Here is a 25,319-nt window from a genome sequence, read left to right on the forward strand (position 1 = left end):
AGATGTATTTCTCTAAGAATTTTCGGAACATTGAAATTTTGGAATCTTTTCATTTATGAGTAACGTAACCTATGCACCGGGTCTTTCGCGTAAAGTTTCCAGGTGGAATCACGGCTAATAATTTACTAAGTTGCTTAAAAAAATAAATATCTTCTAGACACTATACCCGGTGAAGTATCTTCGCGAAGTATCTCTGCTCGTGTTCATATAGTCGATTTTCGTTACTAGGTAATACCAGGTCTCTGCGTATCCTCTCGGGTCTTCTATAGCGTCATTACGCAAAGTATTCGCTCTTGTTTCCTCGTTCCCGATGTACCCTGTTGTATTTATTATTCGAAATACGATCCATCGGTCACCATTTTGCCGCGACGGTTCCGAAAACGTAAGAAAGAAACTCGCGAATTTCGAGTGAATCCCACCCCTGTGGGTATCGATCGTCCATCGAAGTATATATTTCGGTCCGGCGTTGGTCGCCATTGGATCGATTTTCCACGCTGGAAACTCCCGCGAGGGAAAACCGCCATTTGTAGCAGCAATATGTAACACGGAGTCCCCTGATTTGCCGTTTAAATCCGTTCCGGGTCTATGCGGTAGGGGGTTGGTAAAACGCGCATCGGAAAAAAATCCTGTTTTCTTTGCCCGGCGTGGTGCGCAAATGCGTAACGTACGGTACGCGCACGAATACGCTCGAGCATAGTGAAACGCGCGCGCGAGAGAACGCGCACGGGTGAGTCTCACCCATGAGTCTCACCCATGAGTCTCTCTTACCGAGGGACTCTGTAATGTAAGTTCATCGCGACCGCGCTGATGCGTATGTAATCCCGTGGTGCTTACAGATAGCATCGTGGGTTTTATTTTCATTATTCATTTGTTCGCCCGTTCCCCATGGATGGCGGGGAAAGCTTACACGCCTAACCCCGTGTTTTCTATGTTGCTCCGATAGGATGTAACACGGCTACGCCGAAAAACGTCGCGCCTACCCTTTGTTACCCGCAAACGAAACCCTGTTCTCGACGATCGTTACCTATTTATGGGTATTTCGTGAACTTTCTTTCGAGCTTTGTTTTGAGCGATCTTCGACCCAGTCGTCTTCGAATCGCTTTGAGGAGAACGTTCGTACGATTTTTCTTTGTTAAAATTAGAGGAAGTATTCTCGAGTTGTATGCACGTACGAAGAAATCTCGATTGAATTTTTTTCTCGAGTAGGATAATTGTAAAATATCGATGGAATTGTGCGTTAATCGCGAAGGATTTGTAATTGCATTGTTTTCGAATATTTTCGAGAATAACGTTTGTACTACCCTCGGGTAAAATTAGAGAAAATATTCTCGAGTCGTATGCACGTACGAAGGAATCTCGATCGAACTTTTTTCTCGAGATGGATAATCGTAAAATATTGTTAGAATTGTGCGTTAATTGCGAACGATCGAGCAACAATTAGGATCACTGTATCGTAAATACGCAAGGAAAGATGTGAAAACTCGGGAACCCGATTAGCGAAGTATCGACAGAGGTGACTCCGACTCGGTAATTGGAGGGTCGAGGAGGAAAGAATGTCGAAATATTCGAGGTGGTAAATAATTTCGAGAGAGGGTGGAACGTTTTTTTTTTTTTTTGTTCCAGCCCTACTTGTTATCGGCGGTGGTGCTTGATTATTTTAACGAATGGAAAGAAAGCTGACCTCGTTTCCCGTTCTGAAAATGCATTACGTAAAAGGACGAGTGGTGGAACGAAGCTTCTCGATGTAGAAGATTCCTCGATCCAGGATGGCTAGGTTCTCGTCGGAATCGCGGCGCCAGCTGCTTTTTCCACGTTTCCATCGGCCTGGTTCGTTTCGAATAGGGGGTGGCACGAGGGCGGAGAGGACGATGACGGGAAACGAGAGGGGGAAAGGAAACGGGTTGAAATATCAGAGGTGGTACGGTAATTAGCAGGTCAGCTCGGTTAATGCAACAGCGCCGGTTTAACGAATCGTGATCGGGAAACGGCGTTTCGCAGCTATACGTCTCCGCGGAGTGTTAAGCAAGCCGAACGCGTCGATTCGATCTATCGAGAACGTGTGCCGAGCAGCGATTGTTTCGACCAATACGCCGCGATTCGAGCGCGTTCGATCGGTGGCCGTGGTCGCAGCAACGATTCGTTCCACGTAGTTACGCGCGCTCTTCGCGATTATTGTAATTTTCGGGTAAGGGGGAAGAAAAAAGTTCTTCGTTTGCGCGTACTGTTGCGCGAAACGATCCTCAGCACCGGTGACCTCGACGGCTGGTACCTCGCTAAACGGTTCTCTCGCTTCCCCCGAGAGGAATCCTCTCTTCCGTTCGCGAATCCCAAAGGCGTGACGATTTTTTCCACGAGCGGGGAAGAAAAAAGAAAAAAACGTTGCAGGTGTTGAAAAAAAAAAAAAAGAAAAAAAAAAATTTACGTTACGCGCATGCACGAATCGCTCCCGAGAAAAATCGTTCCCACCGGCCACGTCTACGGAGGAGCGAACTTATTAAACGGTTCTCACTTCCCCCAAGCGGGATCCTTCCTTCCGTTCGCGAATCTCGAAAGCGTAACGATTTTTTCCTGCGAGTCGTGCGTCGAGGTGCGTGCACCCCCTCGCGGTTATCGCGCATTTGCAGAATAGTCGTAGAAATTATCGCGGCGAGGAATCGTTGCTACCGATGACCTCTACGAGTAACTTATCAAATGGTTTACGCTTCCCCCGAGAATCCTTCCTTCCTTCCTTTATTCCTTCCTTCCGTTCGCGAATCTCGAAGGCGTAACGATTCATTCCACGAAACGCGCTTCGCGATCATCGCGCGGACGACGAGCGAATCGTTCCACGGTAAAGATCGCGATCCTCGGTAGCGTTTATTTCCTCCTCGATGCCACCCGGTGAAAGAATCCTAACTTCCGTCGACGAATCGCGCCGCGACACCCGCTCTTTATCGTTCGGTGGATCTATCGCGGGTATTTTTCCATCGAAATATCGTCAGGGGCTATCGAGGCGTCTTAAGGGAGGATCTCGTATTTACTTGGCCGGAAATACGATATTCGACGATAGCAGGACCCGGGTCCCGTCCATCGGTGCTACCCACGTGTTCCCGTTTGACCGTTAAAAATTCGCTTCTCCGGGCTCGCGAACGCGTCCCGATGCCCCGACGCTGGTAGGCGGTGTATTATTTTTCCGCCGGCTCGCCAAATTGGCTCGCACGGGATCTCGAATTACGGACACTCGATATCGCGACGTAAAACGTCCAGCATCCTCCGCCAAACGCCCCCTCCTCGCCCCTAACCACCCTGTTTCGGCTCCGTTCGGAGTTCTCTTTCTGGAATATCCAAAAAGGAGTTCCACAATGTTCTATTGAGAGCGGATCGGTATAATCGAGCAGGGTCTCCTCGATCTCCGGTACTGCCTTTCGCTTCTCCGCACGACGAACCACCCGCAACTCGCTTCGACAATTTTTACACGAACTCGTCGCTATCTCGCCACGAACCGGTGTCTCGGTGCTCGCGTGCATCGCCCTCCACCACCGATTATTTTTCTTGATCGATCCACAAGATAGAGAAATATCGCGAGCAAACGTCGAGAAACTTCTACTCGTCAACCAAACGCGATCGAGAACCACCCTGATCGCTTTCATCTATACCAGAGATACTCCAAATTGGAGATACATTGAGATTGAAGATACACCGATGAATTTCGAGGAAGCTTCCAAGATTATTTCTTTCGGGTTACACTTGCGTGGTTCGATGATTGAATAGACATCGAAAAACTTCGATTTTCCAGTCTCTTCGTACAGACTTTACCACAGACTCCAACCACTCGTCGATAATCAGAGTACATGCGAGGATTTTGCAACAAGTTTCGAGAAAACGTCCCGAATTCGATTCGAGTGGTGAACCCGTGGCGGAGCGCGTGCGTAAAATTCGGGCGCGAATTTAATACTTTAATGCACTACGGGAAACTTAACGCAACGACAAGTTTAATCTCGCGTGTAACGAGATTCGTGTAAGTGGCATTAAAATTTACAACGTTCGTGTTCCCGCGCGGTGCATCGCGGTCGCGCGTAACTCGATGAAAAAGAGTGCTCGAGCGAGCCGAAATCGGGCAGGTACCTACACGTTTCCACGCGATCTCCCTGCCAACGGACGTTGTCTCGCGTCCGAAACTCTAAAGTGTTAAAATCGGCGACACACGACGCGATTTCCTCGTTCACCGGTCCCGGTGCTTTCCTGGCGTAACGTGTTCTTCCATATGGAAGGCTCCCCGGGCGTAGCCGTAACCCAATAGGCTTCCCGTAGGAAGATCATACTTCGGTACAAAGGCTGATCGCTACATCGCACGCGATCACGGTGCACGTCACGGAAACTGACGATCTTCATAGCACCATTTGCTCGGTCCCGTCCAACGTTCTCGACCCGGTATCGTGCTCCTTTTTTTCAACGAAGTGCATGTCTCGAACGTACTTTCATCGATATCGGAGGGCCCGAAACCCTCCACCTTGTTGCGTCGACGAATCTTCTTCGTGCAAACTTCGATGAAACTGGAACAATCGGCTCGTGAGTTCACGCGTAGATCGAGACGATAATTTGAAATCGTTTAGCGGAAATTGATAACTTTTTTTCACCGTTCGAATCGCGCTTCTCTTCAACGAAGAGCAAGAGTTGAAGTTTTGTCGATGTTAGAAGGGTGAAGTCCCTTCTTTGTTGCATTACCGAATCTTCGGGCAAAATTCAACGAAACAGGAATAACAATCGGTTGACAAGTTCTCCCTTTCACGAAGACGATAACTCGAAATTGTTTAGCGAAATTGAAGACTTTTTTCCTCGCTCGAATCGCGCTTCTTTTTGGAAAGAAACGCAAGAGTTAAGTTTTTATCGATATCAGAGAAATGGAGTCCCCTCTCTGTTGCATTACCGAATCCTCGGGCAAAATTCAACGAAACAGGAATAACAATCGGTTCTCCCTTCAACGAAGACGATAACTCGAAATTGTTTAACGAAATTGAAAACTTTTTTCAACGAAGCGCAAGAGTTGAACTTTCATCGATATCAGAGAAGTGAAGTCCCTTCTTTGTTGCATTACCGATTCTTCGTGCAAAATTCAACGAAACAGTAGTAGCGATTATTTAGCAAGTTCCCGCGCCAATGAAAACGATAACCCAAAATTGTTTAACGCTTTTTTCCCCGCTCGAATCTCACTTCTCTCTTCAACGAAGCGCAAGAGTTGAACTTTCATCGATATCAAAGAAGCGATGTCCCTCTCTGTTGCATCACCGAATCTTCATCGTGCAAGATTCAATGAAACAGGAATAACAATCGGTTGACAGTTCCCCCTTCGACGATAACTCGAAATTGTTTAGCGAAATTGCAAACTTCTTTCCAGTTCTTTTTTTCAACGAAGCGCGAGAGTTGAACTTTCATCGATATCGGAAGGGTGAAAGTCCCCTCCCAGTTGCGTCGCCGAATCTTCTTTATGTAAAGTTCAACGAAACAGGAATAACAATCGGTTCGTAAGTTCCCGCGCGAAGACGATAACCCGATCGTGTCGCGTGTATCGTAAGAGCGATACGGTGGTATCGGTCGTCGTGTTTCTGACGTCGGCGAAACATTGGGAAAGTCTTTTTTACGAGTAACGTGACTTGGATCTACGTAAACTTTAATCGAGAAACAAGTATCTAGGAATTTACATCGATAAGATAAGTTTCAAAATAAATTACCGGACAATGCTCTCGATATCGATCTCCTTTCTCGTCGCTTAAAAGGAATTGAAAAATCGTTACTTTTTAATTGGATCTGCAACAGTTCCTCGAAAAAATCGAACGCAAACTCAAATATTTCACTCTGCTTCGTAACAATTGCACAGAGTTGCATAACAACGAACCGGTCGAAGTGGACACGTTCGTTTTGAAATAACCGATAAAATTGCGCAAATTAATAAAATGACTCGTAAAACTGAGCGATTAAACTTCGAGCCGAGTTCTCGGAGCGACGAAGAAGTTACATTGTAGTCGCGTTTTCGAATTCTTCGCGATATCCGAGCTCGCGTTTTGTTAAGCTGGTTAAAAAAAAATTGATTTTTTCCCAATTCACCCCGACCGGGGTCTCAAGTGCGCCATTGTTGCAGCTCCTTCGCTACGCAGTGGCGTCTCGGTAATTACCTCGCTACAACAGGAAGGTACCTTTCGTTCTTACGAAACGGAAGGTTTATTCTTTCATCCCGTAGCGGGGAGCACGGTTAATTCGTGACCGTACTCTGACTTCGACGATTCGAAATCCTTCGGCTCGAGTTCCTCGCAAAAGATCTGCTCGCTCGTGGAGTTTCAATTAGCGCTGTTTCGAAAAAGGTACGCGCGCGGGGCTCGTCGATGCGTGGAATCGTGATTCACGGAACGGAGTATCTTTCGGAGCAAACGAGCCGTCCGCCTCATTGTATCAATTTTTTTTTTTTTTTTTTTTTACCTTTTCTTTTTTTTGTTTTTCTTCCTTTGTACCTCGCGGCCACGGACTCTTCGTTTCGTTTCGCAAACGCGAGGAGGCAGTGAAAGGGGTTTTGGAAAAAAATGCATACGTCGATGCTCGTCGACAAAAAGACGTTTTTATTCGAGCCACAGAGGGCCCCACATTGTTGCCTCGCACTCGAGACTAATGCCCCGAACGCACTCGACGTGTCCTAAGAGCTCGAGGGATGCTACGGACGTTAAAAGCTAAACGCTCGGCCCTCCGGTATACATATTTACAGTGTATTTTCCCGCATTCGATCGTCTCGTTGATCCTCGCGTTGCCCCCCACTCGGAGGGAGAGAGAGAGTCTGGGTCGAGAACGACCCGTAACTTGAACTCGCGAACGTTTCGAACATTCCGTTACTTTGTCGTACTTTCGATGATGCGTAACAAAAATTGTACCAATAATACGATGAAACGAGTATCTCAGGGTCCGAGAAGACCCAGTGGCACAACGAAGATTCAATTCCCCGATCGACGACCCTCTCCGCGATATCTCTTTCGCGGAGAATCCACGTCTCTGTTCATAATCGTTCATAATTTTCCTCCGCGTTCCATTCGTTGCGTATATACGTTAGGTGTAAAAAAATACAAAAAAAAAATAGAAATTTATTAGCTGCGCAGGACACTCGAGAGTCAGCGGGGGCGAACTCGAGCGCGCGATTAAAAATGGAAAAAGAAATAAAGAAATAAAAAAAGAAAGAAGAGCGGTCGTTAATCGGCGCACGGTTCGTGAACCCATCCGGCGCGGCGGTCTCTTATATTCTGAACTTTCCTTTTAGCGATTACGCCGATATCTCGAGAGTTCAAAGCGTCAACGGGCTCACGGTGGTGGTTTACACTCTGACGCCTCGGAGCCAGATACCGTTGGCCGCGGATTAGATTAATTTCTCGAGGAAGTATCTTCGCGGTGTCAACGCGCACTTCTCTCCGAGCGTCGGCCAATAAATTCAACACCTCCCTCGCTTCAACTCGATCGCTTTTACTTCGATTTTTATTCGTTTAACTTCGAAAATGGCATATTCCGTATCTACTTCTCGCGATTCCCGAGCATCGTTTTCACCACCACCACCACCACCACCGTCTCCCGTTTCACCATCCCCCGCGCGGTAATTCCGAAGCATCCTGTACACCGATTTGTACAAAATGACCAATTCGAGTACAATTAGATCGAGAGAGTTCGTTTCCAACGCGGCGTACAGGGTGTCTCGTTCGACTCGAGAAACATCGACGGGTTCGTTCCGTTCTCGATACGAGAGTAATACCGTTCGCGTCGAGACACGTGAACGTTTGAATCGCGATCGAACATTTTTTTTCGCGATCGTTCGCAGGTTCGCGCGTTATCGTCGAATCCTCGCCCTGTGAAAACGTACGAGCGGGTCGAACGAGACGTCCTGTATACTCGTTACCTTAAGTCTCTAATCGCTTAGGCTAAGTTAATACGTTTCTACTAGTGTATAGTTCGTTCCGTGTCGGCTCATTCCCCGTTGCGATCGACCGTCTCGCCGACCGCAAGAATTCTCACCATGTCGTTCGAGGACTCGTCGACGTTCGTGTAGGTGACCGTATCGCGGTTCTTTCGCCTGATGTCCCAGTGACCGATCGGTCGTCTCAATAGGAAGAAACCCACCGCGAGGATCATCGCCGCGATGATCATTAAAATGCATGCCCAGAGTATCGGGTAGAACAACGGGGACTCGTTCTCGCACTCTATCTCGTACAGCGGTATATCGATCAACTGTTTGTTCAGGTGTCGTTCGGGAGTGTAGCATCTGAAAACGCGAAAAGAAGAGCGATTAATAACTTGCACACTTTCTCGGTACAGTGAAGGATACTCGACGCGAAACGAGCGAGGAATTTTATATTTAGGAAGAATTTAATTTTTTTCTTTTTTTTTTTTCTTTTCTTTTTCTTTTTTCCCGGTAATTTTAATCGTTTTTAATTAAACGTTTCCAAACCGTGCTCGCGTCGCGAGGTGTTCGAAATTTTGGCCAATCGTCGACCCCGCGGTATCGGCAGAGACATCTGCGCGCGACACGGTGAAACGTTTGCTCGTTTATCGACCATTCGACGTCGAGACAACCTCGAATCGGTTAGAGGTTAGAATTGTTCTCGGTATTGGCAACTCTTTGTTCGATTTCGCTTACACGATATCACGGCTCAGATTCTTCGTCGCGTTGAACATATTCAACCATTGCATGTTGCAGTCGCAGTTCCAAGGATTGTTCTCCACGTTGAGGAACACCGATCTCTTTATTATCGGCAGGAGGCTGATGTTCAGGGTTTTCAAGCCGCAGTCGTTTATCGACAGGTGTTGAAGCTGCGGCAGAAGTGGCGTCTCGGACGGTAACAGTTTCACGTTCGTTAACTTCTTCGAACCGACCACGAACAACAATCGCAGGCTGTGCAAATTTTTGAAATCGTTCAGGCACAGTTCTTTCAGGTTTTGCACGTTGTTCAGTTTCAGTACCCGTAATTTCGGTAAAACGAGTTTCGGTATCTCGGAGATTTGGGTGCTGGACAAGTCGAGTTCTTCCAAACTCTCCGGTAACGACGGAATCGTCTTTATGGGGTTTTCCGATAAATCTAGGGTGGATAAGTTAGTTAGCGCTTTGAAGTACTCGGACGAGATCTGCGGCGCTGAGACGTTGCTCAGGCTCAAGTATCGCAAGTCTTTCAAGTTCGAGAACGCGTTTTCGTGGATTCCATCGTTGATCGGATTGTTGGCCAACGAGAGGTATTCCAGAACCTGTAAATAATTGAACGGTAATTGAATATTTTCTGTATCCGCGTGGTAAGCGAAACGATCGAAACGAACTACGTTCTCTCGCGTGTTACAAAATACAAGACGGTTACTTTGAAATGCTCCAGCATGGTTTCGTTAACGATCGATAGTCTGTTCGATGACAGATCGAGTATCCGAAGTTTCGGGATTCGATCGTTGAAGGCGTTGTCGTCGATGTACTGTAGGTTGTTGTGACTGACGTTCAACACCTGTAAATTGTATTCGTCTTTGCAAAGGAAGAAGAATCGTTGAAGATGATTCTGCGACAGATCCAGCACATCGAGGCTCGTGAGGTTGGTGGAACAGTCGAGGAAGCTGTCGAATTGGTTCCGTCGAAGTATGAGAATCTTCACGTCCGCCAGATTGATTTGCGTCTGGAGCTTCAAGAAGAAGTCTTCCTTCTTCAAGCCGCGGTTCGACAGATCGAGCTGCAACGCCGAGGTAATGAAATAAAAATTAATCAAAATCAATGTACACCGGTGTCGTCGGCGCTTGGGAGCAAATTTTTCGCCGAAACGGTAAACAATTTTTATTTCTCACGCGTCGAGTAACTATCGCGTGGGGCGATCGAAGCGTAAAAACGAATCGTCGCGCGCCATGACGGTACAACGGTCCTTCTCGAGTTGCGTCTGGGATAATTACGTTCCGGTAACGAACAACGAACCGAGTTGTCGAATAATTTTTTATCTTTTATTTATTTATTTATTTTTTTCCTAATTCGCCGCCAGCGAATAAAAACGTTTACTCTACTTCGAAATTGCAATTCGAACGAAAGGGCATCTCGACGCGTGTTCGATAGATATCGTAGCGCGTACCGCGAACCAACGATGATCGCGCGTTTCGAAGTGTCACCGTAATACGCGGATGGAACGAGATTCGAAACGAAACCGCGTTACGATAAATTGTTGAAAACTCGTCGCGATAGAACCCACCACAACCGACGTTCCGTTCGCCAAGATGATAGAAAAAATTAACGCGAAAACCGTGAGCGTCCCGGGCCACATTGTCCAGTTGGTGGATGATTATCTGGTTCCCCGATAGACGACGCGATGCAATTTCGATTGCACTCGGAAACGGCCGGAACGGGACCGCCTAGTTCACAACTATGCCTCTCGCACAACGTTCCGCTGGAATGGCAACGAATTCATCCGCGGCATACTCCGCTCACGATCTCACAGTGCCCGAATTAAGAGGGGAGTGGGAGGGGCCACAGCATTCATGATGCACTTGCTCGAGCGACGATTATTTGTTTTTCTTCTCGCCGTCTGTTTTCTTCGTCGTTCTTCGCGTCAGTTCACTGAATCCACGCTTCGATTCAACGGGCTTTTTTGTATCTCGTACACGTCCAGGCCGATGCGGCACATTAATTATAAACCGGGACCGTTCGTGTTCCTCGCACTTCACAAAAATAGAATCGTGTTCCACGATAACGTCGGATGCAACCGGACCGGGAAACGATACCCCGATACGGATCGATTCCGTGGTACCTACGTATTCTCCGCGGCGGTAACTGCACTCTTCCGATCTCGTTGCATCGGATGTGCGATCTATGTTATTTTCTCCTTTTCTTTTTTTTTTTTTTTTTTTTTTTTTTAAGTATATCTTCGATTCTTTTCTTTTCTTTTTTCTCGCCCCGTTAAATCTTTCACGAATAAAGTATTCCACCAAACGTTATCGATTATCTCTTCGGTCGAGTATCGGTATTAAATTCGAAAGTTTAATCTCGGTATCGCGTCTACCGAGTTATTTATTTACTTTACGTTCCAGGTTCGTTCCTTTTCTCGAGTCTTGCACCGAGTTTCTTTCATTCGGTGGAGATCTCTTTATCGGGTTCTTTACACGGGGAATATGTACCGTGCACTGACGGACTCTCGTGCGACGCGTTCGCTTAACGAGACGGAACAAAAAAGAAATTTCTTCGAATGTCCTTTCGAGCTGTCTCGCGGGGCGCGCGCAGAATTAATCCGTTCCCGGCCGGTTCGGAATCGGAGAAAGGCGTGTAACGCACCTCTTTACAGATACAGTGACGATTGTGCACCAGAGTCCGTATGGCGCGTTCTGGTTTATGTTCGCCTCTTTTTTTTTCTTTTTTTTTCCCCACCCGTGCGCGCTTAATCGCCGCGTATTTTTTCAATTAATTTATATTCGCGCGCGACCGTATCGCCAGACGTCTTTCGTTTCGTGTCCGCGTCGTGACTTCGCGGGCATTAACCACTTAGCTTGGCTTTTAATCTGCGATCTCGCGAGCCGTAAGTGTCTATTTAAATCCGCGGCCTATACGTTCGATACTCCCTTCGCGTTGACAAGCCTCGTCGTAAAGAATAAAAAAAGAATAAAAAAAAAAAAGAAAAGGAAAATACAGATTCTGTATTTACAATTATTCGAAGCTCATCGATTTAATCGTGTTTCTACGAGCGCGATATTGTCTTTTTTTTTCTTTTTTCTTTTTTTTTTTGAATATTCGAGATCGAGGTTCCAAGCTGAGTGACCAATCGTTAGTAAATAAGAGAAACGTCGCGGGTAATGAGCCAGCACCTCGCCACTGCGCTCGATGAGATTCTCGACAAATTATTGCACTGTCGACGGAAACGTTGATACGTATCAGCGAACTTCCATGCTTGAAAAATAAAAGTTCACTTGGCTGCGATAGCGTTCGCGCCACGCGCCTATAGTCGATCCGGGGAAAAGAACTTTCACGATCTCCCACCACTCTTACCGATAGAGGGTTCCTTCGTTCCGTTGGACAACGAGCAATTGGTATCGAGCATCGTACAAATGTTATCGAAAGTCGATCGCACGTTGTTCGTTCAATCTTTTATTTCATGGATACAAAACGGGTCTGGGTTGGATACACGATAATTTGGTACATACATTCGCAGGATATCGGCTAATCGTAAACATTTTCTTGGATCAATGGCGACGAGAATCGGACGATCGTTTCTAATACTAGGCTCGAGGAGGTGTCCGCGACTGTAGGAGTCGGGCAGAAAGTGGTGACTCTTCGTTCGACTAGGCTATAGCTACGATAACGCGTTATCTTATGTTCGTTTTATTATAATTAGTACAATGTTGATATCGTTTATCGCGAGGATGCTGTACATTATTTTATATGTCCGTTTCTTTTTCATCGCGTAAAATTCTAGATATAATTTCAGCGAGACGTTTTATCTGAAATTTTGTACTCGCGGTATCGTATTTTCTTTTTTCTGTTTTTTTTTTTCGGTTTTTTTTTCACATTTAAAAATACTATCGATCGGAGCATTTAAATAAATAAGAAGTTGAATCTTTTTCTCGCGGACCTCGTAGCCGCGGAATCGAAGTACCGTCTCGAAGTCAATTCGTATCGAGAAACTTTGCGTTCGTATTTTATTTTTAAAAGGATACCGTTAAAGCCAATATTATTGACCGATAGTGGCACAACACCAACAGCCCTGGTTGTTTATTTATGTAAGATTAATTACAGTCGAGAGGAGAAACGCAAATTTCGGTGCGATGAAAAGCAACGGTGACGCACACACTCGCAACACGTGTGACTATTGGTCGAGCAAAAATCATACGCGTGAAAATATTTTAAGCAAAACACACGTTAAGAGTATCAGACGTTTATTCACGGAATTATATCTTCTACCCGGCTGCGATGAATAATTACGGTCGAGATGCGTGGTATATAGTAACAAATATTTTAATATTTTCAACACGAGTACGATAACAGTGGAAAGACGGTCGTTCACTTTTTTGGAGTCTGAGGTGTACTCGTTGCTTTGAACACCAACGGATTCGAGACTCGGAATATGCTTGGCAACATCGTAGCTAGGGTACCGAATACTTCCTCGGACATACCCTGTAAAAGATGACGATATTCTGAATAGTAGCGATCTTCGAATATTAAACTTCTCTGGTCGATATTTTGCGAATTGATTTACCTTCGGTACGAGAAATTGCAAATTCTTCAATTCGGCGCCACCCCAAGACGACATTTCTATCATAAATCCTTTCACGCATTTGAAAACCAGCTCTGCTCTTTTCGTGCACCATGCCACGGTCATGTCCTGAAACGTGGAAGACGCGTTGGCTGTATTTGCACGATCGAAGATCAAAAGTAAATGAAAAATATCGTACCTCCGACATTTCGTGCACGAGGAGTACAGGAATCGTCAGCGTGGTCACATCGTTGCAGCAAGCAGTTTTCAAAATATTTCGTAATCCTAAAATGACTGGGTGCCTCGAATTGATATCGCCTGTAATTTATGTTAAAATTTTCATTGACGCGGAGAATCGATAACATCGTAGGAAATATCGATTACTCACCGGACCTCAAAGAGTCGTTCACTACCATGTGGAAAATTACATGAACTTGCGCCAAATTTGAATGCCTCGTGATATAAACGTCGCCCGTTTGCAAGCTTTTACTGGCCGTCGACTTTTTCGCCTAGGAAGGATACTCATTTAGAATACGTTTACGTTTAATACAGATATCGACATTTTCTTTTTATTCCACTTGTACCTACATGTGTCTCGGTTCCTTCTTTGTGATGCGCTTGCCTCCAGGCAACAGCATCCTTTACATCGTCTCGAATCTTCTCCAGTTGTTCGTCGATCGGTGGGAAATGGAACTCTGTCGTCAACTGACATATCGAGCATAATTCTAAAAAATCTTAATGTTAATAATTAGCTGCAATAGCAGTGTATAATACAGTTGTTGCCTATTCTCAGGATTGTAACGATCAAAATGATAATTATGTTTGTAGTTGACAATGTATCGGTACTATGTATAGTAGTGTATTAATACCCTTTGTCATGCCAGAATAACTGCCTAAATGATTGTCGCTCAACAGTACTAGTCCGCACAAGTCGTTAGAGTATAATCCTAAAGCAGTCTGCAGCCTTTGCGGCGTTGGATCCATTCTATTTTGTACGAGAAAATATTTCTTTTAAATTCAATTTAAAGAAATTAGCCTACATTACTGGTTTAATCTATGTACCCTGATTCGCTTTTTTTCGTTCTGCAAAAATCTAATACATCCCCGGTCAGTATACGTATATTATGCATTTGCTTCATCTGGGAACCCAAGTGTATGGTGAAACTTTCTTCCAAGACGGGATAGTCCGTTGTATTTTTATCTTCGCTATGAACAAAATTATCCAACGCGGGTCGAATTGGCGGCATCGAAACAATTGGAGAACCTCTAACAGTTTATAATTAGCACAATTATTAATGTCATTTATGTGATAGTTTGTTTTGTTTAAATAAACTTACACTGGAGTTGGTAGCATGTTTGTTTGCTGTTCTTCCAATAACCTCATGATCCAATTACGATATTGCCGTTTCTGTTCTAATTTCAAGGCATCGACTCTCGATCCCCAGTGACCTTGCAGTAGACTTTGTTCTTCAATGTGTCGTCCCACCATCTCGTTTATAGATTTTTCGGTAGAACCAGCCTCGAGGGTTTCAACAGCGACGCACATTTCGTCGGTTTGCCTGTAATTTATTTTTTTGACGTTTTCCAATTTCTTTTTTTTTATATGTTCTTAAGATAATATACGAGTTAATTAATCGAGCTTCAAAAAAGATAAGGAGACAACTGCATTCACAGCTTATAGTCAGATTGAACGCCGAAAGGTTGAAGTGTGTCTGAATTTTAATTATGTTGATATATTATTTATTATAGCATGTTAAAAAAACAAGTACAAAAGTCAGTACAAAAGAAATGGGATACGAAATGATATTCTATAATTGAATTATAAACGTGTATGTTGACTTTAACTATAATCTTCGTTATATTGAGATTGCTGGTAGTCTACATAGAAAGGTCAATGCAAATGATAATTTATGTTATGTACATTACTGTGCAACAGATACTATTATGTGGATCTTGACCTCTCTTTTCTAGTACAATACAAAAAGAGAGAGTAAGAGGGCGAATGAGAATGAAAATGAGATTCAGGGTAAGAGTGAGGGAGATGTTGGAAAAAAAAGCAAAGCATTCTGTTACAGTGTTACAATACATAAAGAATACACAATAATAAGTATATACAGTACATTTTAACAATCTTGAGATAGATACAATGTAATAGAATTTACTCTAATAGCCTTTATACTAACTTTTGGGTCAGTTGATCGTAATGAGTGTCTCTCATTTGAATAACTTCGGTAACGTCTCTACCAAATTTATGTTCTGCTTGTAAAATAGGTTCTAGCGATGGTGAGTGTACCAATCTATGATATGCAGCGGCAAACAGTTCTTCGTCGGTTGTTCCAGTTGGATCGGCATATTCTACCGTTTGTTGTTTATAAATTTTTTCCCAACTTTTTATTATCTCCTCTATATCTAAGGTTCCCAATTTTGCATTTTCAAGAACTTTTTCTGCTTTCTCATCGTGGTATTGTAATGTTAGTTCTTTAATAGTTCGCTCCAAAGATTCCAATAAATCTGATTCCACGTAACACGGTAATTTAAACGATTGCATCAAACGGTGCATGAGTTCTTTGATGGAACCAGAATATGGTATTTTTACTGGAACTTCTAACACGTATTCCTGATTCGTTGTACACGTTGGAAATTTGAATACAAATGTTTTTTCCACATACTCTTCTTCAGGCATATTCATATCTTTTGCAACAGCTTTTCATTATATTTGATAGTCTATATATCTATTTTTGGAAAAATATAAATGGAAAAAGATTTAATTTAATATTTAGTAATATTTATTTTTAAAAATTTAAGAAATCGGAATTGATGAAACAAAAAATTATACTGTATCATTCGTGCGGTTGGCTATTGTGATACGAAAGAAGGTCAGTGTTATTTCTTTTTAGTCAACAATATTTTTCAGGGGTCAACTTTCACAACATTCAGGTCGTAAGGCCAATGATAAACTGAAAAAGCACCTCTGATTGCACTTTCTATCTGCACTCTTTTAAAAACAATTATTTTCATGTATTAATTGTAATGGCTTTAGATTTGCCTTTCAGATAAACTTTGCTACCATACAAAAATACAAATTTATGATGATTCTTTATGAAACATTGTTTCAAAACTTGTGGGAAATATCTTTATCTTAATTCAAAATTTGATAAATACATATATATAACTAGATATTAGAAGTTTTCATTTAATATTTTGATTTTTATAGTTACTCGAAAATAAGGAAATTTAAAAACTATCACTTTCTAGTTTCAATCTTTTTATCGACGTAGGAGGGCGTTAGTATAAGGATCGCAGCAATGTTTAAAAATAATTGCATTAGGAAATGTATTATTGAATAAATAAATGATAATATAGCACTTACAATTTAGTTTTGTGTAACGTAAATGCCCTTGAAAGTATACGTATTTGTACAAGTATTACATCGAATTAACGTAATTATTAAATTGCTTCATTCACTACCTAACCTAAACCTTTAAGATTATACTTGCAAATTATTTGTGTTTTCGAAGATGACGAGTCGTATATTGTCAAACCACGTGTTGACATTTGGAGAGGTTTTATTTAATATTTTTTCAAAGGAACATTTTAAACAGACACAAAGTACACACATGTAACAATTGTTAAGAACCTTTAACGCCCTCGATCATTTAATCAACAGTTTCTCCAACATAAACGGTTTTAACATTGAAACATTACATACATGATTTTATCAAATATATTTTCTCTGTATATTTAGAATTCTTCTTTGATTGTTTTCATTCAATGTTTGAATTTGTATATTATTCGATGCTGTCTATTTTCTTTTTATATTTGAAATAGTATATTATTATGTTGGCTACACTATATTCGGTGCAAAGTGTCGGTACAATTTGAGACTAAGATTTTGGCGGCAGTAAGTTTTTAAGCGATAATCCACTGTTTTTACCATGGTAGAAGACAAAAATCAAAACTTTGAATTAACAGATCACGAAGCCGAGTTATACGATAGACAAATTCGTTTGTGGGGTTTAGAATCTCAAAAGCGGCAAGTATATACGAATCTAACCTATAAATTGATGAATTATCTAAATGAAACAAATATTTTGCCATTATTCTTATTTAAGTTTTATCGAAAGAACACTAACACTGTTGTATAATATTAAATAATTACAGTTTACGAGCAGCTAAAGTTTTACTAATAGGTTTAAATGGTTTTGGGGCGGAAATAGCAAAAAATATTATTCTGGCAGGTGTAAAAGCAGTTACATTTTTAGATCATAGAAATGTAACAGCCGGGGATCGGTGCTCCCAATTTCTTGTACCTAAAGAAGCGATTGGAAAAAATGTAAGTAAACCATTAGGGTACTATGAGTACGTTGTTTTGAAACAATTATGTTTTTAGAGGGCAGAAGAATCGTTACAGAGGGCAAAAAATTTAAATCCCATGGTCGATATAAAAGTAGACACGTCTAATGTCGACGATAAGCCAGATACGTTTTTCAGCAATTTTGACGTAGTGTGCGCATCGCAATGTACCATTACGCAATTAAAGAGAATTAACGAAGTATGTAGAAAGCATAAGGTAAAATTCTTTGCCGGTGATGTTTGGGGAACTTTTGGCTATACTTTCGCCGACTTAATAGCGCACGAATATGCAGAGTGAGTGCATTATTAATTTATATCGAACAATCGTCAGACTACTGTAAGAATTTTCTTAGAGCAGACATAAACTTGCTTTACAGAGACGTAGTTCAAACAAGGAAGATACAATTCTCCGATAGTGGCGAACCTATGGATAAAGAAAAGTTCGAAAATATAACTGTGACGGAAAAACATAAGGATACTTATGTCCCTTTTGAATCAATTTTGAACGTTCCAAAATCATTGCTTCCTAAAGAGTCCGAAATGTATTATATGATGTTAAGTAAGCGTTCAAATTAGACGTTGCAATAATAATTCGTGTAAACCGTTTTCACATAGGATATGTTTATGTCTAGTAATGCTCAATTACCGAGAAAAATACAACAAAGATCCATTACCCGGTGAAAGAGGTTCGGAGAATTTCACAGCCGTGGCTGCGGAAGTTATAAAAAAATACGATCTGGAGGATAAAATAAATCATTTGGTAGAGTACGTATAAAAAATATTAATTGTCCTGTGCGTCGAATCTTAGTTTCCATTTAATAATATATCGTACAATTTGTCAATTCAGGGGTGATGTGTACGCCCAGATCAGCCCAGTATGCGCTATCATTGGCGGTATTATGGGGCAAGAAATAATTAAAGCAGTCTCGCAAAAAGGCGCTCCGCACAATAATTTATTCATCTTCAATCCAGACACATTGTGCGGAAAAATTTTGAAACTGGGTCAGTAACGATAATTTTGCGCGGTGGTATGTTTGAACATTTCTGTCTACTGTGATTGTCATAATTGTCATTTTCACCAGCTCTCATTCCACGTTTTTAGCTACAAAATTGTAATAAATGTGTCCAAAAGAAACAAAAAAAAAAAAAGGAAAGAAATATAAGCAAACCGATACAACTATGTTCAGTTGAAACTATTTTCCTTTAGAATTTAATATGATTTGATCTTAAATTTTATTTGGTATTGACGTATTAAATGTTGGTGTACCAGAAGCGATGCACACTTATCGCGGGAAAGAATATTTTCTGGGATCTTTCCCGACATTTGGAAAACAATGTTTCACTTATTGCATATTGCGCGACCCGCTTCAAAACCGAACAGAAATCTCTCGCCCGAGTTTTGGAGCTCTCCCACTTTCCACTTGCGATATTGCACATTCATCGTTACGTTCGTTTCTTTCGTTGCGTTCTTACGCTTCTTTTCCCTGTTCTTCCCGAGGATGTGAATGTTAAATGTGCGCACCGTTGGTAAATGTCGTTTCACAGCAGTTCACGCACGTCGTAAGATATTTTTGTTCAGTATTTCGGCGTTTTGGTGAGGCAGGGGGGATGCGGGGGGTGATTGGGGGTCCTCGCGTACGTGGAAATATGACTCACTTTCCGGGCTTCCGGCGGGGCAATTTGAGAGACCCGCTTTGTGGATTTTTTCCCGTGCCCTTTCGCGCGGAAAACGCGAGCGGGAAACGTGAAATGGAAATTGAAAAATTGCAAAAGGGGGACGCAAATTGGAGCACGGCTCGTTATGTTTTATCGGTGCGGCCGATATTACCTTCGTTGCCACGACGATTACATTTTTTTTTTCTCTTCTTTTGCCCCTTTCTTTACGCTCCGTATTATTTAAACCTCGTGTTTGCACCCTCGCGGGTCGCAACGTCGTCGTTTCTCCCGATTAAAATTTAATCGACTTTGCTCAACGAGAGTCGCGTTGCACAGTTTCAACCGTTTCTCGCCGTCTATCAATTATTTAATCCCAGCTGTTCGTTTCTCCACGTCTATTTTCTCGATTTACGCGATTCGCCGCTATCGTGTCCCGCGGATTCTGATCGCTCGTGGTAATGGTGCGACGTAATACGGTGTATTCCCGATGAGAAGTCACAGGGAGAGCGTTATCGGGGGGTAGTTTCCTTGTGCGGTTGCGCGAAATTACTCATCGGTTTTATCTACGACGCATCGATACCTGACGCGAGCGCGTAGGCGGTCGTGATTCGATTCGATATTCAGCCGAGAATTACGATGTATCGTCTTTCCACGGTTAGATGGGACGTCGTTGGTTATACCGGGCGATTATCGTGCACGGCGTGCGCGTATGCAAATGCGAAGGGCTCGAGCGTAAACCGCGTCTCTCGTTCACGTGTCCCCCGAGTTGCAGGTACGATGCACGCGGCGACGATGCGTTTCTTAACGACACGGCCACGTGCTTTCACGGCCGTCGAATTATATTCCACGACGGTTTGGCTCGTCGAGAAACCATTAACCCGGCCCAATCTTGTACCAACCCCTGCTCCCGCCTAATTCGACATTTTGTTGGTACATTCTTTCGTCGTTGGTCCAGCGGAGGGTGACGTCGGGTACGTGACTGATCTCCCGTCACGTATTCGCGAGCGCGACCAATCGCCTTGACTGGCGATTTATAAATTTAATAGTTCGTCGTCGTTACGGCGAGATCCTCGGCTCGCCCTGACCGAAACCTCGGGACAAATTCGAAACGTTTACAGGCGATGTAACCCTTGACTCCTATGCGAATGCCTATAGGGGCTTCGATAATGACTTTTCTCGCGTTACCTCGCTCCTTTTTCGACCACGGTGGAACCTCCATCGGTCCTTTTTCGACCACCGTGAAACCTCCATCGGTCCTTTATCGACCACTGTGAAACCTCCATCGGTCCTTTATTGATCATCGTGAAACCTCCACTAGTCCTTTATCGACCACTGTGAAACCTCCATCGGTCCTTTATCGATCACTGTGAAACCTCCATCGGTTCTTTATCGACCACTGTGAAACCTCGATCGGTACTTTATCGACCACTGTGAAACCTCGATCGGTACTTTTTCGACCACTCTGAAACTTCGATTGGTCTCTTTTCGATCGTAGTGGAACCTCGATCGAAATGGTGTACGGATAAACGTAGTTATATAGTGAATCTATAGTAAACTGAATTGTCCAGAGGGCTGATTATTTCGAAACAAATATCTCCTTGGTAGTGGTGTAGTGTATCGTAGGGAATGGGAGACTGAAAAGTTTACGAGCGCAAACCTCGGTACTATTCGGCGCCACGGTGTGGAACACTGACGTGTTTGGGTAATTGAACGACCATGTTTTAAACCAAGGAAGATAGTTCCTATCGATAATTAACATTGCACGATTGAAATTGATCAAAGAGTGTCCTATGACTTCCGAATTGGGGGTGTGTACACATTTTGCTTATCGAACACGCGCGAGCTGTGCATTTTTCCTCTGAATTTACCCGAAGAAATATATCAGTACGGAAGAAGCACCGACCGATGGGTCAAAGAGATTCGTGTGTCTGGGTAGGATTAAGAGGTTAGTCGGGTTCGGTGGAAATCGTTTACCCTCCCCGATAGGAATCGGTACGATTCTTATCGATGAAGCGGCACGGTTTTATCGTTGGAATAACGTTCGCCGCGTTCGTGTATCAGCGGCGTAGAAATGCACACGGTCGTTCTAAAATATGATCGAGCGGCACAACAATTTACTTCCCCCTCGGTCGATGTTATCTCGCGGCAAATAGGCCAGAAGACGTACAGGTACTTCCCGTGACTCAGGTAAGGAATTTACCAAGACTACCGTCACGGTTCCGCGTGTACGTTCACTGAATCAATACGACACGTACGCTTCTAGGAATGTTGAACGACCGCGGAGGAGGAAACGCAGAGGAGCGAGTATTTCATTTCGAACGATACCAACCTCGTTCGAATATTCCTCCGAATTGCTCGTTAAGGTTACGGTTAAGGGAGAAATTATCGTCTCGCGAATTAAACCGTACGATTTCGCTCCCGAAAGCTCGATCTTAACGTCCAATTTTACCCGATCTCACCTGCGACGAATCGACCACGAAATTCTGGTTTCAGCAACGACTCACCCGCGGCGAATATCATTCGATTCGCGAGGTCTAGGCTCGTCGAAAAATTATAATTAATTCTGTTCGTTTTACTTGCGTCAATTACACTCTGTAAGGCAATCGAGGTAGGGCCCCGACACGACGAGGATTCTCTCAACGAAGAGATCTCTTTTGCCTCGTGCGAGATCGATTTACCAGTCTTTCGCGTCTTCTATTGTACCGTTGTCGAAGAAGTGGATGGACAAATGGTCGGTCGGAGTTATTAGTTCGAAGCTCCAAGATCTCCACGATCAGTTTCGTTGGATACGTTCCACGGTACACGGCGCGATGAATTTTCATTCAAATTAATTCAAAACGAAAGATCGGGGATTATTATTTTGATCGCGAGAATCGATGCTCGAATTATCAACAAGAATCGGGCAATTTTTCTTCGAACGTCGTTCACAATTGTACGTTTCCATCGTTGGTAAATTTTCAATAGGTACTTGTCTCTGTTCGGTAATTTTCCCCTCGGTTTCGCTCCAGGTTGAATAGTATCCACCGTCGATGATCGACGACGCATCGCTCGGGTCGAGTCGAACAATTTACCGGTTCGTTTTCCGACGCGAGTTCGTCGCGATTCAATCTGTGTCGAAGTCGAGGCGTGAACTATGCCCAGACATTTGTCGTAAGAAGGAGAACTGGTTTGCCAACCACCACTCTCGTTTCGAAGGACCTTCGTAGGCGAGCGACGGAGACGCGAAAGAGGAAAAAAAAAGAGAGAAAAAAAGGAAGAAGAGAAGGAAGTCGCGAAGGGTGCGCCCTTCGCGCATCGCGGCCGCGCGCTCTGATTTATGGTGCGACGAAAATTATTGCCGCTGTTAAAATACCTCGAGGCGTATTTATTGACAGACACGCGTTTGCCTCCGCGCGACTGTTCGTGAAATGAGGCGGCCCTTGAGACGACAAGACTGTACTTAAGTCGACTCTAAACGCCGGCTGTAAAGCCCCCGGCGTAAACGAATCGGAGAAGGGTACCGTTTTCGGCGGAAACGGCTCGCGTTTCTTCCAAATATGCAACTTTAATGGCCACCCTTCGAGGCTTCTGGCGTTGAAGCCGAGCTTCCAGTCATTTTTCAACTACGACGAAACGAAGTGCTCTCGGCCACAGACGACGACGAATTTTGGGGGTTTAAGGTCTTCATTTCCCCCTTTACATCGATTTCGGCCATTTTCGAACGTAATTGGCTACCTGGCAACGTTCGCGAACGAATTACCGATAGTTCTCGCACGATCGGAATTTTTAAGGGCACATCTCGTTTCGTCGCCCGAGAAATCAACCTTTCGCATTTTCGTCTCGAGAATACGCACCCGAGGACTTTCGTGGAAATATCCTCAAGTAACCCAGACCTTGTAGATACTTTACGGAAATAGTCTGCGTTAAGATTCGAGCGTATTGCGATTTCAGGAAACAAAGTTGCAAACAGTGATATTGAATCACCGTGTAACAATACGCCCAAAAATTTGCTCAAACATACCTTGAACTCGAATTGTTTCCATTTCCTGTTGTCCGTCGCAACAGTTTCGATCCCGGAAGAATAATCTCTAACGTGAATTCTTTCGTATCGCGATTCTCTTCCGCGAAGCCAATTATTCGTCTCGTCCGCGATAACGAAGTCACGATCGTTCGCACCGAACCCGGCACATTGGTCGCAATCTCTACGAAAACAGGAGTACACGCGTATTAACTAAATCTATTGTCACGAGAACGCTCCGGAGAAAGACCGGAACACAACTAGGAACGGTCGAAGTTACGTTCGAGTGGTATTCGCGAGCCACGATGGCGGCGACTAAAATTACCAACCCCTACCCTTCTTCCCCTGACAAACATGCATCGCGATTCCGTGGTCCAGCCGTCCTCCCTGTAAATCGCCAACGCTCGTAATATTCGCGCTCGCGTTTGGGGTTGGGTTTCCGTTTGCGGCAAAAATTGCGTACGTGAGGGAACTGGTTACGACATCGTTCGCCGGCCAGCCGCTTCCTATTTATACCGGCTCGGTACAATGTTTTCTTCTTATCGGTGTCTTATTGTTCCACCCCGCGCGGTCGCGACTCCGGTTTATTAACTTCCCTCCGTTCTCCGCGGGTTCCACTGGTGGTCTCGTCGTCGCGTTTAAAGGGTTTTCCTCGCCGTGGTCGCGAAAGGGAAAGCAGAGGTGAAATTCTTTCGCGACGGAAGGAAGACGTAAAAAGGCTTTCACGGTCCGTTTTCTGACCGCGGGGACATCATATTTCCTCGTCGCCGGGGACCTCCGAGCAACCGCGTCGGATCACCGTGCCGAGTGCATTAACAAAATAACGTAATAAAATCCACCGACGACCACCGTACGCCACCTCCGTCTACCACCGTACCCTCACGGTCTCGGTTGTCCCCTTTTTCTCCTCGTTCTTCCTTTTCTAGGTGGCCGCTCGTAAAATCCGATACATCGTGCGGCCAATCGCGGAGGTATTCGTCGCGTCTGCGAGGACACGCGATCGACGATAGGATCACGAGGAAGATCCGCGAACCAGGACCGCTACCCCTACCTTCCGTCTTCCGGAGTTCCTCCAGGGATCGATACACCGAGAGGGGTAAGTCCGTGTAACCGTGAACCTTCTTCTTCCACGGTGAACTTGCTTTTTACGCGAGCAAGGGGCCAAGTGCTCGCTATTCCGACGGTTTACCGCCCGATTACTGTTCGACGGACTCGATAGCGAAATCTCGCACGGGGGTTCACGATTCTCGGGGCACAGGGAACTTTGTAGTCCCGTGGACGATCCTCGTTCGGAGGAGAACGCGGAGAGGATTCGATCTCGGTGACGAACGAGTAAACCTACCAAGGGTTTACCGAGGGAATTTTTCTTCGGAGAAACGTTTCGTTTAGCGAACTGGAGGTTCAGTTGTCAGCGAGTACAGGGTGTTTCTTTCGTCTCGTAACGATGGAATATCTAGAATAACGATGTTGCGGAAACATTTTAGACGGAAAGTTATGTCACATTTTTTCCCGAATTTATTTTCCATATCTCCGGTTCCTCGGGACGTGTTTAGCGATCGTTGGATAAAAATTTCGCCCGTTCGCGACTCGGTTCCGACCTCGAAGATCGTTCAGGGAATCTTCGGATCGCGCGAGTCTCGCGATCCGGCGCGGCGGAGTCGTCGAGTTTCGGATTTCGAGCGCGATTCCGGCGCGATATTGCCGTAGCTTTACGAGCAGCCATTGGTGCAGTTCAGACAGTTTTTAGGGTCAAACGAATAGCTAATGCAAATACGCCCGGTGTTATTTCACCTCCTCCTTTCACGGTCCGCCGTTAGTCTGGACTGTCTGGAGACCAGGGGGATTTTGTCTCGCCCTCGATTCTCGGGGTGGCTTCTCCTCTGTCCATCTCTCTCGTTCTCGCCTCCGCGAGAGACGCGTTACGCGAGATCTTAATGCTCTTCGTTATCAATTAAGACACGGTCGTTGCAATTAATTCCGCGGCCGGTCTGGAAACGAGAAGCGGAAACGGCATCGTCTTACGGTGCCACCGCCTAGGAGAGGGTTTGGATTCTCTCCTTCGAGACTCGGGGATGAATATACTCGGCGATATGCGCGCGAATAAACCGACCCCGGAG

General features: G+C 44.3%; 4 protein-coding genes across 5 annotated transcripts in view; 1 reads left to right on the top strand and 3 right to left on the bottom strand.

The window, feature by feature from the left end:
* Positions 1-6,560: 6,560 nt before the first annotated feature.
* LOC143151731 (toll-like receptor 2 type-1) lies at positions 6,561-11,609 on the bottom strand. Its single transcript, XM_076321151.1, has 4 exons — positions 10,209-11,609; positions 9,348-9,704; positions 8,639-9,240; positions 6,561-8,263 (listed from the first exon to the last, which is right to left on the bottom strand). Exons 1-4 carry the CDS (start codon positions 10,278-10,280, stop codon positions 7,969-7,971), a joined length of 1,326 nt encoding a protein of 441 aa, XP_076177266.1. The 5' UTR covers positions 10,281-11,609; the 3' UTR covers positions 6,561-7,968.
* Positions 11,610-12,875: 1,266 nt separating this feature from the next.
* On the bottom strand, positions 12,876-16,769 carry LOC143151730 (FERRY endosomal RAB5 effector complex subunit 3). 2 transcript variants are annotated; one of them, XM_076321148.1, is made up of 10 exons: positions 16,567-16,769; positions 15,380-15,928; positions 14,534-14,755; positions 14,259-14,462; positions 14,066-14,181; positions 13,785-13,930; positions 13,585-13,705; positions 13,396-13,514; positions 13,200-13,325; positions 12,876-13,117 (listed from the first exon to the last, which is right to left on the bottom strand). In XM_076321148.1, exons 2-10 carry the CDS (start codon positions 15,883-15,885, stop codon positions 13,004-13,006), a joined length of 1,674 nt encoding a protein of 557 aa, XP_076177263.1. In that variant the 5' UTR covers positions 15,886-15,928; positions 16,567-16,769; the 3' UTR covers positions 12,876-13,003. The 2 variants fall into 2 exon arrangements, with proteins under 2 accessions (XP_076177263.1, XP_076177265.1); XM_076321150.1 differs by having other exon boundaries at positions 12,877-13,117; positions 13,785-13,921; positions 16,567-16,767.
* On the top strand, positions 16,652-19,139 carry Aos1 (SUMO1 activating enzyme subunit 1). Its single transcript, XM_076321152.1, has 6 exons — positions 16,652-17,229; positions 17,358-17,529; positions 17,587-17,843; positions 17,927-18,108; positions 18,182-18,314; positions 18,397-19,139. Exons 1-6 carry the CDS (start codon positions 17,132-17,134, stop codon positions 18,557-18,559), a joined length of 1,005 nt encoding a protein of 334 aa, XP_076177267.1. The 5' UTR covers positions 16,652-17,131; the 3' UTR covers positions 18,560-19,139.
* The window catches only part of LOC143151734 (uncharacterized), a 35,074-nt gene continuing 26,765 nt past the window's right edge, over positions 17,011-25,319 (bottom strand). Inside the window, exon 2 of the mRNA XM_076321154.1 lies at positions 17,011-24,655. The gene's annotated coding sequence lies outside the window, so the exon portion shown is untranslated. The remainder of the gene's footprint in view (positions 24,656-25,319) is intronic.

This window comes from Ptiloglossa arizonensis, chromosome 9 (genome assembly GCF_051014685.1).
Source record: "Ptiloglossa arizonensis isolate GNS036 chromosome 9, iyPtiAriz1_principal, whole genome shotgun sequence".
In the NCBI taxonomy this organism is placed as follows: Eukaryota; Metazoa; Arthropoda; class Insecta; order Hymenoptera; family Colletidae; genus Ptiloglossa; species Ptiloglossa arizonensis.

Bases quoted from the DNA above. Each gene is read 5' to 3' on its own strand.
- LOC143151730 (XM_076321148.1), bottom strand. From the start codon at position 15,885: ATGAATATGCCTGAAGAAGAGTATGTGGAAAAAACATTTGTATTCAAA. The intron at 14,182-14,258 runs GTACATAGATTA...CGTACAAAATAG, and splicing joins ACGAAAAAAAGCGAATCAGG to AATGGATCCAACGCCGCAAA. The intron at 13,118-13,199 runs GTAAATCAATTC...CATCTTTTACAG, and splicing joins TGCAATTTCTCGTACCGAAG to GGTATGTCCGAGGAAGTATT.
- Aos1 (XM_076321152.1), top strand. From the start codon at position 17,132: ATGGTAGAAGACAAAAATCAAAACTTTGAATTAACAGATCACGAAGCC. The intron at 17,230-17,357 runs GCAAGTATATAC...AAATAATTACAG, and splicing joins GGTTTAGAATCTCAAAAGCG to TTTACGAGCAGCTAAAGTTT. The intron at 18,109-18,181 runs GTAAGCGTTCAA...GTTTATGTCTAG, and splicing joins AATGTATTATATGATGTTAA to TAATGCTCAATTACCGAGAA.
- LOC143151731 (XM_076321151.1), bottom strand. From the start codon at position 10,280: ATGTGGCCCGGGACGCTCACGGTTTTCGCGTTAATTTTTTCTATCATC. The intron at 9,241-9,347 runs GTAACCGTCTTG...AATTATTTACAG, and splicing joins CCATGCTGGAGCATTTCAAA to GTTCTGGAATACCTCTCGTT. The intron at 8,264-8,638 runs GTAAGCGAAATC...TCGCGTTTTCAG, and splicing joins AATCTGAGCCGTGATATCGT to ATGCTACACTCCCGAACGAC.